General features: G+C 45.9%; 1 protein-coding gene across 1 annotated transcript in view; it reads right to left on the bottom strand.

Annotated features, from left to right (window-relative positions):
• The window catches only part of LOC137344792 (protein spinster homolog 1-like), a 105,412-nt gene extending 94,215 nt beyond the window's left edge, over positions 1-11,197 (bottom strand). The window contains exon 1 of the mRNA XM_068007948.1: positions 10,947-11,197. Within this exon, the coding sequence (XP_067864049.1) occupies positions 10,947-11,151 (205 nt within the window). The 5' untranslated portion in view covers positions 11,152-11,197. The remainder of the gene's footprint in view (positions 1-10,946) is intronic.
• Between the last annotated feature and the right edge of the window lie 2,061 nt (positions 11,198-13,258).

Here is a 13,258-nt window from a genome sequence, read left to right as displayed (position 1 = left end):
AACATACGAAATTGTCGGGCAGGAAAAGACCAGCTGATCCATCAAGTCTGTCCCACATCATGATGGCCGGAGCATCATGACTAGACACTTCTTCCCTCCCTCCCCGCCATCGTCCCTCACCCCTCCCTCCCCCTCTCCCCCCGCGGCCACGTAACTTTCTGGGTGTGGCAAAAAACAGAGAAAAAACCTAAGGCCAATAAGGGAAAAAATACTCGGGAAAATTCCTCGCCGACCCACTCAGGCCATTAAAACCAGTCCAGGAGATCACATGGACCAAATAAAGGATTGTTCATATTGGTGTATAAATCCCCCAAGTACACAGATGATAAATATCTGCACAAAACTGCAACTTATGCACTAGTTTTACAGTATTTTGCTTTAATATTTGCTTATTTCTTCCTTCTCAAATTGATCAGCCCCCCAATCAGAGCCCCTCCACCTCGTGTCAGTCTCCAACCAAGAGGACGGGCAGACGACCTGCTCCCGGGGCTCTGCCAATGTCGCTCTCTGGTTGGACACGAGGAGGTTCGAGAGAATCGAGTGGGTTGGCACCGCAGCTGAGATTGGAGGGGCTACTGTGGGAGCTTGGAGAACAGTGTGAAGCAGTGGAAAGATTCGCAGGCTGGAAGTGAACGCTCCTTCTATGGCCGTAATGTAGTTGTCATCTTCCAAAATTCAATAGATTATGGAACAGTTCCTGCAGATTGGAGGGTGGCAAATGTAACCCCACTATTTAAAAAAGGAGGGAGAGAGAAAACAGGGAACTACAGATCGGTTAGTAGTAGGGAAAATGCTAGAGTCTATTATAAAGAATGTGATAACAGGCCACTTAGAAAATATCAACGGGATTAGACAAAGTCAACATGGATTTATGAAAAGGAAATCATGTTTGACAAACCTACTGGAGTTTTTTGAGGATGTAACTGGTAGAATAGATAAGGGAAAACCAGTGGATGTGGTTTACTTGGATTTTCAGAAGGCCTTTGATAAAGTCCCACATAAGAGGTTAGTGTGCAAAATTAAAGCACATGGGATTGGTGGTAATGTACTGGCATGGATTGAAAATTGGTTAACAGACAGGAAACAGAGAGTAGGAATAAATGGGTCTTTTTCGGGGTGGCAGGCAGTGACTAGTGGGGTACCGCAGGGATCAGTGCTTGGGCCCCAGCTATTCACAATATGTATCAATGATTTGGATGATGGAACCAAATGTAATATTTCCAAGTTTGCTGATGACACAAAACTAGGTGGGATTGTGAGTTGTGAAGAGGATGCAAAGAGGCTTCAAGGAGATTTAGACAAGTTGAGTGAGTGGGCAAATACATGGCAGATGCAGTATAATGTGGATAAATGTGAAGTTATCCACTTCGGAAGGAAAAACAGAAAGGCAGAGTATTATTTAAATGGTGATAGATTGGTGGATGTTCATGTACAAAGGAACCTGGGTGTCCTTGTACACCAGTCACTGAAAGCAAACATGCAGGTGCAGTAAGCAGTTAGGAAGGCAAATGGTATGTTGGCCTTCATTGCAAGAGGATTTGAGTACAGGAGCAAGGATGTTCTTACTGCAGTTATACAGGGCCTTGGTGAGACCACACCTGGAGTATTGTGTGCAGTTTTGGTCTCCTTACCTAAGAAAAGATATACTTGCCATGGAGGGAGTACAGCGAAGGTTTACCAGACTGATTCCTGGGATGGCAGGACTGTCGTATGAGGAGAGATTGGGTTGACTCGGCCTGTATTCACTCGAGTTTAGAAGAATGAGAGGGGATCTCATTGAAACATATAAAATTCTGACAGGGCTAGACAGGCTGGATGCAGGGAGGATGTTTCCCCTGGCTGGGGGGTCCAGATCGAGGGGTCACAGTCTCAGGATATGGGGTAGGACATTTAGAACTGAGTTGAGGAGAAATTTCTTCATTCAGAGGGTGGTGAACCTGTGGAATTCTCTACCACAGAAGGCTGTGGAGGCCAAGTCACTGAATATATTTAAGAAGAAGCTAGATAGATTTCTGGACACAAAAGGCATCAAGGGGTATGGGGAGAGAGCGGGAATGTGGTATTGAGATAGAGGATCAGCCACGATCATATTGAATGACGGAGCAGGCTCGAAGGGCCGAATGGCCTACCCCTGCTCCTACTTTTTCTATGTAACTGTAGATTAATACTGCTGGAGAGACAAGCTGTTGCCTCTGTGCTAGAAATTGAAATTCTAAATGCAGAGTCTTGACTTATAGAATTTATTAGAGGGAATGATACACACACAACAATGTGAAGGCTGCGGGAGACCTCACGTTACAGTTGCTGAGTTCGGTCGCATGGTGATTACCGTCCGGGTCTCCCCTAACTTCCTTACAATGGCCTCGCTTTTTAAGCTCAGCTCAGAGATCATTACAGCCTCATGATCTTCACTCCTGGTTAACACTAATTTATATCAGCTCAGCATCCTAGAGGGTGGGTCTCATAACAAAAGCTGTCCTTACTTGTACAGAAAAGGTAAACGTACGGTCGCCAAACAATATCTGTCAGCAGATTAAAACTATACTGTTAGGTTATGGCTATGCCGACAATCTGTACGACCTTGGAGATGTAAAGCCGAATTGTTTACATTCTACAGATATTGCATGTTTCAGCAGATTCTGCAAAAAACGGTCTTTTAACTACAAAATGGAGTCCTGAACACAAAGTGGATCCTTTAATGAAACCTTTCCAGCTAGCGTTCCTAACAGTAACCACCTTTACACCGATAGGTTGGTTAGTCCTAAACGGCACGAGCGTTTTACGGGTTCCACACACCCACCGGACACGAGTATACTGCTCGATGTCAACCCATAGAATTCAGAGCCAGAGCTCGGGTCTCCACTCGCCGGGACTGCTGGAGCGGCATTTTCTGACTTTGCACTCCCAACTGGGAGTTCCACCTGTCGGGAGTATGTATCAGAGACTCAGGCATGCACTGTGAATTTTTTTTATGACCATTTTAAAGTATTGGTCAGAAAATTGTCTGCAGTTTGCTATCAAATTTTCAACATGAGTTTCCGACACGTGAGACTCCACTTTGGGAGTGTGAATTCAGAAAATGTACCCATACACAATCTAGACTATTTTGGGCTCTCCCCACCCCAATTCACCAGAGAATAAACAAAACTCTGGGATACCTGTCAGACCGTACATCTACATTACATATCTCTGGCAGGCTGGGTTGCTAATTCTGACAGTTCCAGATCACAAACCATTGTGTTCCACCCAGCATTCGATCTTCTCTGAATGTACTCACTCTTCTAACTCTCAATCTAGTTCTAAAACAGATACTTATTCGGCTCATTCAAGGCGTTAATCAGCACGGCAAGAACTGCTTTACACCTATCTTCTAACCCAGCGATGGGGACCTAATCTCAAAACTTGCTTAACACAGTTCTAATGCAAGGTCATCGACCTGAAACATTAATTCTGTCTCTCTCTCCACAGGTGCTGCCTGACCTGCTGAGTATTTCCAGCATTTTCTGTTTTTACTTCAGATTTCCAGCATCCGCAGTATTTTGCTTTTGATTTCTTGCTTAACACTGTTTCATTCCTTCCAATTCTGCGCTCACTGTACTAGTTGAATGACCAGCCTACCATCTTAAGGACCTGGATCAGACTCCCTTTCAATCCTCTCTAATGGAAACAAGTTCAGTTCTGTGAGTCTCTTTTCATAACTTAGACCCAAGTCACAGAATCAGTCTTACCATTGCTTTCTTCAACATATCAATGTTCTTTTGAAAGCAGTGTGCTCAAAATTCAATACAATATTCCACCCGTGGCCTCACCAATGATCTTTATACGGTCGAGTAATTTGTTTTGACTTATAGTCAAGCATTATTGAGATTTTTCTTTCCCCTGTGTCTTTGGGAAGGCTCATTTCTCAGATGCAGCCAAGCGGTGACCCTTTATATCTGTTCCCTGTCCCCATGGCGCTATGCCAGAATTTCCTGGGGCTTCCCAGCTGAGTGGCACGAAGCCTGCAGCTTTCACAATATCTCTCAGGTGAGGAGGAGGGGGCATTCCTGGTCCCTTGCCCCCACTCTCTGCTCATCAGAGGGGGGCCGCCCAAAGAAACCATGCAACCATGGATTGGGGCTTTTCTGGAGACCTGCCAGCACCCTGGCAAGTGGAATCTCCTCACTTCAACCCACTCCCCAGGATGATCTTCAAGATCCGATCCTGACAGGCCTGCAGCTGCACTCTTGTTTTTCCACTTTCCATCTTACAATTTTACCAACAAACACACAAAAAGGTTAAAGTTCACATACATACACCACGCGAATATGAGTATTGAGATCTCAGGCCCAACGACGATGTCTATTACCCATTTTTTATTTACTAATCAGAAATGCCACATCTGGATTCCCAATTAGCCACATGTAGCTAGTATGGGACAACGCTGCTCTAAACCCACTGCTACCCTTGGAGACCAATTTTCCTCTAACAGGCCCCTCTAAACTGACCATTGCTGAAGAGAATTTCAAGCGGGAGTGTCTCACTGAGCTTGACAGCTTGGAGTCACTCAGTTACGTGCAGTTGTCCTGTCACAGATCAATCTGCTGTATTATTTTCAAACTGGATGTTGCTGAGCTTTGCTTCCTAACACTTTTCTGGGCAGCCCAGGTTGTTCTTTTAGGGTGGGTCAGACATTTTGATACCTGCCCTAACAGGGCCAAACTAAGTTGGGCTAATATTAAAACATTTTTCACAGTTCTGGCTGCGATCTCATCTCATCAAGAACCAGGGCACATATTGGAACAGGTACAGGAACGTCATGATAATGTCACTGGACCAGTAATCCAAAGGCCTAGACTAATAATCCTGAGAACGTGAGTTCAAATCTCACCATGGCAGTTTGAGAATTTGAACTCAGTTTTTTAAAAGTTTGGAAATAAAAAGCTGGTATCAGTAAAGTGACCATGAAGCTGTCAGATTGTCTAAAAATCTGGTTCACTAATGTCCTTTAGGGAAGGAAACCTGCCGTCATTACCCGATCTGCCCTGTATATGTCTCCAGTCCCACACCAATGTGGTTGACTCTTAACTGCCCTCTGAAGTGGCCTCGCAAGCCACTCAGTTGTATTAAACCGCCACCTAGGATGAGCAATAAATGCCGGCCTTGTCAGCGACGCCCACATCCTGAGAATAAAAAGAAATGCTAAAAATACACAGCAGATAAATCAGCACCTCAACGAAAATGGGTGTACGCCTTGGGTCCTTGAAACATATAATGAAATATCCTATCTTATGCCACTTAATTTCCCTGAGCGATCCATCAATGGATTAGTCATGCCTCGCTTTCCCAAACCTATTACAACATATGGGAGGAGGAGGCTCTGCAAACATCCCCATCCTCAACGATGGCGGAGTCCAGCACGTGAGTGCAAAAGACAAGGCTGAAGCGTTTGCAACCATCTTCAGCCAGAAGTGCCGAGTGGATGATCCATCTCGGCCTCCTCCCGATATCCCCACCGTCACAGAAGCCAGTTTTAAGCCAATTCGATTCACTCCACGTGATATCAAGAAACGGCTGAGTGCACTGGATACAGCAAAGGCTATGGGCCCCGACAACATCCCGGCTGTAGTGCTGAAGACTTGTGCTCCAGAACTAGCTGCGCCTCTAGCCAAGCTGTTCCAGCACAGCTACAACACTGGCATCTACGCCACAATGTGGAAAATTGCCCAGGTATATCCTGTCCACAAAAAGCAGGACAAATCCAATCTGGCCAATTACCGCCCCATCAGTCTACTCTCAATCATCAGCAAAGTGATGGAAGGTGTCGTCGACAGTGCTATCAAGCGGCACTTACTCACCAATAATCTGCTCACTGATGCTCAGATTGGGTTCCGCCAGGACCACTCGGCTCCAGACCTCATTACAGCCTTGGTCCAAACATGGACAAAAGAGCTGAATTCCAGAGGTGAGGTGAGAGTGACTGCCCTTGACATCAAGGCAGCATTTGACCGAGTGTGGCACCAAGGAGCCCTAGTAAAATTGAAGTCAATGGGAATCAGGGGGAAAACTCTCCAGTGGCTGGAGTCATACCTAGCACAAAGGAAGATGGTAGTGGTTGTTGGAGGCCAATCATCTCAGCCCCAGGGCATTGCTGCAGGAGTTCCTCAGGGCAGTGTCCTAGGCCCAACCATCTTCAGCTGCTTCATCAATGACCTTCCCTCCATCATAAGGTCAGAAATGGGAATGTTCACTGATGATTGCACAGTGTTCAGTTCCATTCGCAACCTCTCAAATAATGAAGCAGTCAAAGCCCGCATGCAGTAAGACCTGGACAACTTCCAGGCTTGGGCTGATAAGTGGCAAGTAACATTCGCGCCAGACAAGTGCCAGGCAATGACTATCTCCAACAACAGAGAGCCTAACCACCTCCCCTTGACATTCAACGGCATTACCATCGCCGAATCCCACACCATCAATATCCTGGGGGTCACCACTGACCAGAAACTTAACTGGACCAGCCACATAAATACTGTGGCTACAAGAGCAGGTCAGAGGCTGGGTATTCTGCGGCGAGTGACTCACCTCCTGACTCCCCAAAGCCTTTCCACCATATACAAGGCACAAGTCAGGAGCGTGATGGAATACTCTCCACTTGCCTGGATGAGTGCAGCTCCAACAACACTCAAGAAGCTCAACACCATCTAGGACTAAGCAGCCCGCTTGATTGGCACCCCATCCACCACACTAAACATTCACTCCCTTCACCACCGGCACACTGTGGCTGCAGTGTGTACCATCCACAGGATGCACTGCAGCAACTCGCCAAGGCTTCTTCGACAGCACCTCCCAAACCCAGGACCTCTACCACCTAAAGGCAGCAGGTACATGGGAACAACACCACCTGCACGTTCCCCTCCAAGTCACACACCATCCGGACTTGGAAATATATCGCCGTTCCTTCATCGTCGCTGGGTCAAAATCCTGGAACTCCCTTCCTAACAGCACTGTGGGAGAACCTTCACCACACGGACTGCAGCGATTCAAGAAGGCGGCTCACCACCACCTTCTCAAGGGCAATTAGGGATGGGCAATAAAAGCCTGCCTCGCCAGCAACGCCCACATCCCATGAACAAAAAAAATACCTGAATATTAATCTGAATAATTGTGCTGAGTCTTCAAGTTCGTTTTTTTTGGCAGTTCAGGGTACAGCTAGTAATTTTTAACTCTAAGAAATATTTTTCTTTTATGTAAACAGCCGAGAGGAATGAGCCTCAGCTCAGTGGTAGCATTCCTGCCTCTGAGTTTTAAGGTTATGGGTTTGAGCCCCACTCCAGACAGTCCCGTAAAGTGAAGATGAGAGTTGTGGTCTCTGAATACTGGGCTAATATCCAGCGATTACTCACATCTAATGAAAGTGGATTGACAAGCCCCCCATCACATTCAGTCAGTCCCCATTGGGCAGGTTCATAACCTATCAGCACCGATTATGTACTTTGGTGTGAGCTGAAGATTCAACAGTACTGAAGTAGTAAAAGAAACACTTCCATTTATATTACACCTTTCACAATCTCAGGACGTCCCAAAATACTTTACAGCCAATGACGAACTTGGTTCACTGTTGTAATGTAGGACATACTGCAGCCAATTTGTGCACAACAAGTTCCCACAAACAGCAATGAGATAAATGGCCAGATAAACTGTTTTAGTGATGTTTGTTGAGGGATAAATATTGGCCAGGACACCGGGAGAATTCCCCTGCTCTTCTTCGAATAGTGCCATGGGATCTTTTACATCCATTTCAGTTTAACATCTCATCCGAAAGACGGCACCTCTGACAGTGCAGCACTCCCTCAGTACCGCACTGAAGTGCCAGCTTGGATTTTGTGTTCAAGTCTCTGAAGTAGGCCTTGGACCCACAACCCTCTGATTCAGAGGCGAGAGTGGTACCACTGAGCCATGGAGACTACAATCTCAACAAGAAGAAACATGTCTGAATGACACCAGTGCTCCCAGCTCTACCTGCCTGCCAGGATGGTTCATTTACTACGTGAGAAATGCATTTCTCAAGGATAAACTCAGGCACTAACGTGGAGCCCATAGGAGGCAGGATGAAAACTTCATCAAATTCCGACTGAAGTACAGATTGGAGGTGGCAAAGATGACTGAAAATGAGAGGCAAACGTCGTACTCTGCCGTGTTACGGCTGGCAGTGAGACACTGCAAGCATCTATCATGCACATCGGCAAACAAGAAGGAATAATTAGTGGCCATTTATAAATTCATGGGTTTCTAAAGGCAACAGATTTGTTAAAGATAAGTCTTGTTTGACCAATTTAATCGAGAATTTTTGATAGATAAAGGGAATGCAATGGGCCGAATGGCCTGGTTCTGTGCTGTAAAGTTCTATGGTCCTACGTGCATTCATTATATTGCTTGAAACCTTCTGTAAGGATCAAAATACTGAAGATAAAGATACCAATTAACAGGTAATTAAATGAACTAATCAACCAATAGAAGATTTCTGAGGTAAATATTAAAGTAAAATGAGCTGCTGAATCTTTTTTGTAGAGCGCTTGCCGGACATTTTGCCCAAAGCTGAGAAATAAAATAAGCTGAAGCCCTCAAGAAGGAGCTTGCCTCATGTAGAATGTGAGAGCAGGAAGAGGTCACAGAGACACTTCCCTAATATCTGTCACAATGCCGTGAAATCACAGGCCTCTTAAAGGGAAACTCATGATTTTGCTCCCTCATGACCGTGACCCGATAGCAGCTCACGCCAGCAGTGTGTGCAGGAAGCTCACCGAGTCAGAGTTCCTACAGCACAAAAGGAGGCCATTCTGCCCATCGTGCCTGCGCTGGCTCACTGAAAGAGCTATCCACTTCGATTCCACTCTGCTGCCCTTTCCCCGTACCCTTTTAATTTTTCGCCCAAATATTTGTCCACTTTTTCCACATTGTGCTGAGTATATTAAAATGTGCAGTGTGGCCGGGAGTGTCACTCGGATCAGGCCTTGCTGTGCCTGAACTGGGTTCTAAAACTGAGAACCTGTTCCAATCCCCAGCACTGACAACCCTCAAGCTACCCAAAAAATGTAGAAGTCTTCTACCCTGTTAAAGTTCATTTAAATTGAACGCACTCTCCTAATCTCTCCCTCTTTGGCTCAGCGTCCATTTCTCCTCACTCCTCAAGTATCTTGGGATGTTTTTCTACGTTAAAGGCATTGTATAAATCCAATTATTGTTGTTGTAATTTCTCTTCCTCACAGTGACTCACCATTCCAGAGCTCTGCTCACCAGGGCTACTCATCCCAAAGCAGCCTTGGGTCCTGCCAGTAAACCGTGCCAAAGCCAACAAAACTTTGTGGTGTCCTTTTTTGGCCCTGCCAATCAGAAGGTGCCTAACCTGAGAGCTGGTAGCTGTAGCAACAGATTAGGCACAGACGCCCACCACAAACACTATTCATATATGGGAGGACAGACATAGTCATAGTTCAGCTGTGGCTCAGTGGGTAGCACACTCACCTCTGAGTCTAAAAGTTGTGGGTTCAAGGTCTACTCCAACATAAAATCTAGGCTGACACCTCAGTACAGTACTGAGGGAGTACTGCACTCTAGGAGGGGTCATCTTTCAGGTGGACGTAAAAGTTTCCACGGCACTATTTCGAACAAGAGCAGTGGAGTTCTCCCTGGTGTCCTGGCCAATATTTATCCCTCAACCAACATCACTAAAACAGATTATCTGGTCATTTATCTCATTGCTGTTTGTGGGATCTTGCTGTGCGCAAATTGGCTGCTGTGTTTCCTGCATTACAACAGTGATAACACTTCAAAAGTACTTAATTGGCTGTAAAGCGTTTTGGGACATCCTGAGGTGATGAAAGGCACTACATTAATGTAAGTTAATTCTTTTCTTTCTTTCCGATGACTGAGTGTTTCCACTCATCTGCAATTCATCAGCACCTGATAGAGGGACAGACACCATAGATTCACCATTGTCTGACTCCCACTATGGTCAAATACCGAAATGGTGAGGAGGAGGTGGGACAGGCTGGTCGAAGGTGAAACCCTCAGAAGGAGGAGCACAATCTTCAGGAAGAAAGTTTCTTGTAAAAATTCTTACAAACACACAATGCAGTGATATAAATACCATCAAAACAAATCACCGTCGCCTCCTATAATGTAACTAAAATGGCATCTGCTCTCTCGCTCCCCAAACAAAATTTGCTGAACACTTTCACAAAGCCTCTGCCCCTATATATAGCAGTAAGAGTTAATCTGAAGAAAACAATCACTGGCAAAATCAGGGTAGCTGCAAGATTGAAATATTCAGAAGCACCATTACAACATTGTTTAAAAAAATTCTTTTTTGACAATACGCCTAGTTAACAATCTATAGGACATTGCAAGTCACCCACTGTATACTCCAACAGGACCTCGCTCCACCGAGAAGGACAATAGCAGCAATGTCATGGAAACACCATCACCTCCAAGTTCCCCTCCCAGTCACCCACCATCCTGACTTGGACATATATCAGCCGTTCCTTCATCATGGCTGGGTCAAAATCCTGGAATTTCCCACCTCTGTAGGAACACCTTCACCACATGGACGGCAGCAGTTCGATGAGAAGGCCCACCAACACCTCCTCAAGGGCAACTCGGGATGGGCAATAAATGTGGTTTTACCAGCATTACCCACATCCCCAGAATGAATATAAACAATTTTTAAAGTGCCTTGGGCCATTTCTGAGACATGTGATCAAGTTGCTCCTTTCAAGATTTTAAGCCCCAAGCTGCCCTTGAACAGGGAGGGTGGGGGTAAGTGGGGGTGAACTTGATGCAACTGATCCTGCCATCACTTCTGGGAATGTTAGGCCAGTCCAAGTGAAGGTTTGGGCTTTAAGCGGAGGTCAGTTTAACAGACCAGGAAGAGGGGACTGGAAAGGGGCAAGAACAGAGAGAGCTCTCACCTGCAATGATAAAACGATCCATGTAGTTCAACAGGTTGATGAGAAACAGGATGGCGACCACGGTATAGGACCTGCCCGGGGATATCTGGAAGTGCCCGGGGCCGCTGAACTGGACACTGCCCGGCGCTGCCCCCGGGGTCCTGGTGGAGCCATAGGTAGAGGGCGGGGAGCGATCCCCTGGCTGGTCGGCGCTGCCACTCTCCATCAGCGCTGCTGGAGACGGACCTTTGTTCGGAGCTCTTGGTCGTGAAGTTTTTGTACTTCTGGTGAAGTAACGGAAGGGATGTCCCTAGTGACAAATCAAACACTCCCTTTTCCGCTTGTGCTTGACTGTAAACCAGATTGCACTGCTCGGCAAAGGCTCTTGGCAAACACGGCTCTTCAATTTCCAAAGTGTCAGGTGAAGCCCGTTCTGTTTAGCCTGTTCTTGCTGAAGGCGAAGAAGTAAATCCTGCAGATGCCGAACATCTGAAACAGAAAACGTTGCAAAGACCCATCAGGCCAGTCAGTATCTGTGGAGAGAACAGTTGAGTTAAGATATTGAGTGTAACTCCTTGGTCAGAACTCAGAGGCTTTCACAAGATCCACACAAATATATTGCACAAGGGGGGGGGGGGGTCACTGGGCACAAATCAGGAGCAGGAACCCCGACTGATTCTCCTCATTCCTACTCCAGACAGTTGTAAACAATTTTACAACACCAAGTTATAGTCCAGCAATTTTATTTTAAATTCACAAGCTTTCGGAGGCTTCCTCCTTCCTCAGGAAGAGATGAGGAAGGTCATTCAGTGCATCTTAATTCACCCATTGAGGACATCCCCACATTCCCTCCATTGTTGGTTTCTTAAGTGATTCCTGGTTTTTCACCGCCATCACTCCAAGTATTGGTCACTCTGCATGAAGAAGAACCACCTGATATCAGTCCTAAAGGTACCTTTTATTCACTTCAACCTGTGTCCTCTTGTCCTACTCCCACTGTTTAATTGAAAGTAACATTCCAGATAAACCCTTTTCATTCCATTCACAAGCTTACATACCCCGGAGGTGGGCAAATCATTGGAATCAATTCTGAGGGACAGGATAAACCGTCACTTAGAAAGGCACGGAGTAATCAAGGACAGTCAGCATGGATTTGTTAAGGGAAGGCCGTATCTGACTAACTTGATTGAATTTTTTGAGGAGGTAACAAGGAGGGTCAATAAGGGTAGTGCATTTGATGTAGTGTACATGGATTTTAGCCGGGCTTTTGACAAGGTCCCACGTGGCAGACTGGTCAAAAATGTACAAGCCCATGGGATCCAAGGGAAAGTAGCAAGTTGGATCCAAAATTGGCTCAGTGGCAGGAAGCGAAGGGTAATGGTCGACGGGTGTTTTTGTGACTGGAAGGCTGTTTCCAGTGGGGCTCCACAGGGCTCAGTACTAGGTCCCTTGCTTTTTGTGATATATATTAATGATTTGGACTTAAATGTAGGGGGCATGATTAAGGAGTTTGCAGATGATACAAAAATTGGCATGTAGTTGATAATGAGGAGGAAATCTGTAGACTGCAGGAAGATATCAATGGTCTGGTCAGGTGGGCAGAAAAGTGGCAAATGGAATTCAATCCGGAGAAGTGTGAGGTATTGCATTTACGGAGGGCAAACAAGCCAAAGGAGTACACAATAAATGGGAGGATACTGAAAGGTGTAGAGAAAGTGAGGGACCTTGGAGTGCATGTCCACAGATCCCTGAAGGTAGCAGGACAGGTAGATAAGGTGGTTAAGAAGGTAAATGGAATACTTTCCTTTATTAGCTGAGGCATAGAATATAAGATCAGGAAGGTTATGCTGGAACTGTATAAAACACTAGTTAGGCCACAACTTGAGTACTTTGTACAGTTCTGATCACCATATTACAGGAAGGATGTAATTGCACTAGAGAGGGTACAGAGGAGATTTACGAGGATGTTGCAAGGACTGGAGAATTTTAGCTATGAGGAAAGATTGGATAGGCTGGGGTTGTTCTCTTTGGAACAGAGGAGGCTGAGGGGTGATTTAATTGAGGTGTACAAATTATGAGGGGCCTAGATAGAGTGGATAGGAAGGACCTATTTCCCTTAGCAGAGAGGTCAATAACCAGGGGGCATAGCTTTAAAGTGATTGGTAGAGGATTAGAGGGGAGCTGAGGAAAAAAGTTTTCACCCAGATGGTGAAGGGGGCCTGGAACTCACTGCCTGAAAGGGTGGTAGAGGCAGAAACCCTCAGCTCATTTAAAAAGTACCTGGATGTGCACCTGAAGGGCGGTGACCTACAAGGCTACGGACCAAGTGCTGG

The sequence above is a fragment of the Heptranchias perlo genome, chromosome 28, assembly GCF_035084215.1.
Source record: "Heptranchias perlo isolate sHepPer1 chromosome 28, sHepPer1.hap1, whole genome shotgun sequence".
In the NCBI taxonomy this organism is placed as follows: domain Eukaryota; kingdom Metazoa; phylum Chordata; class Chondrichthyes; order Hexanchiformes; family Hexanchidae; genus Heptranchias; species Heptranchias perlo.
Note: the sequence above shows the minus strand (reverse complement) of the source record. Positions and strands in the feature narration are given on the sequence as shown.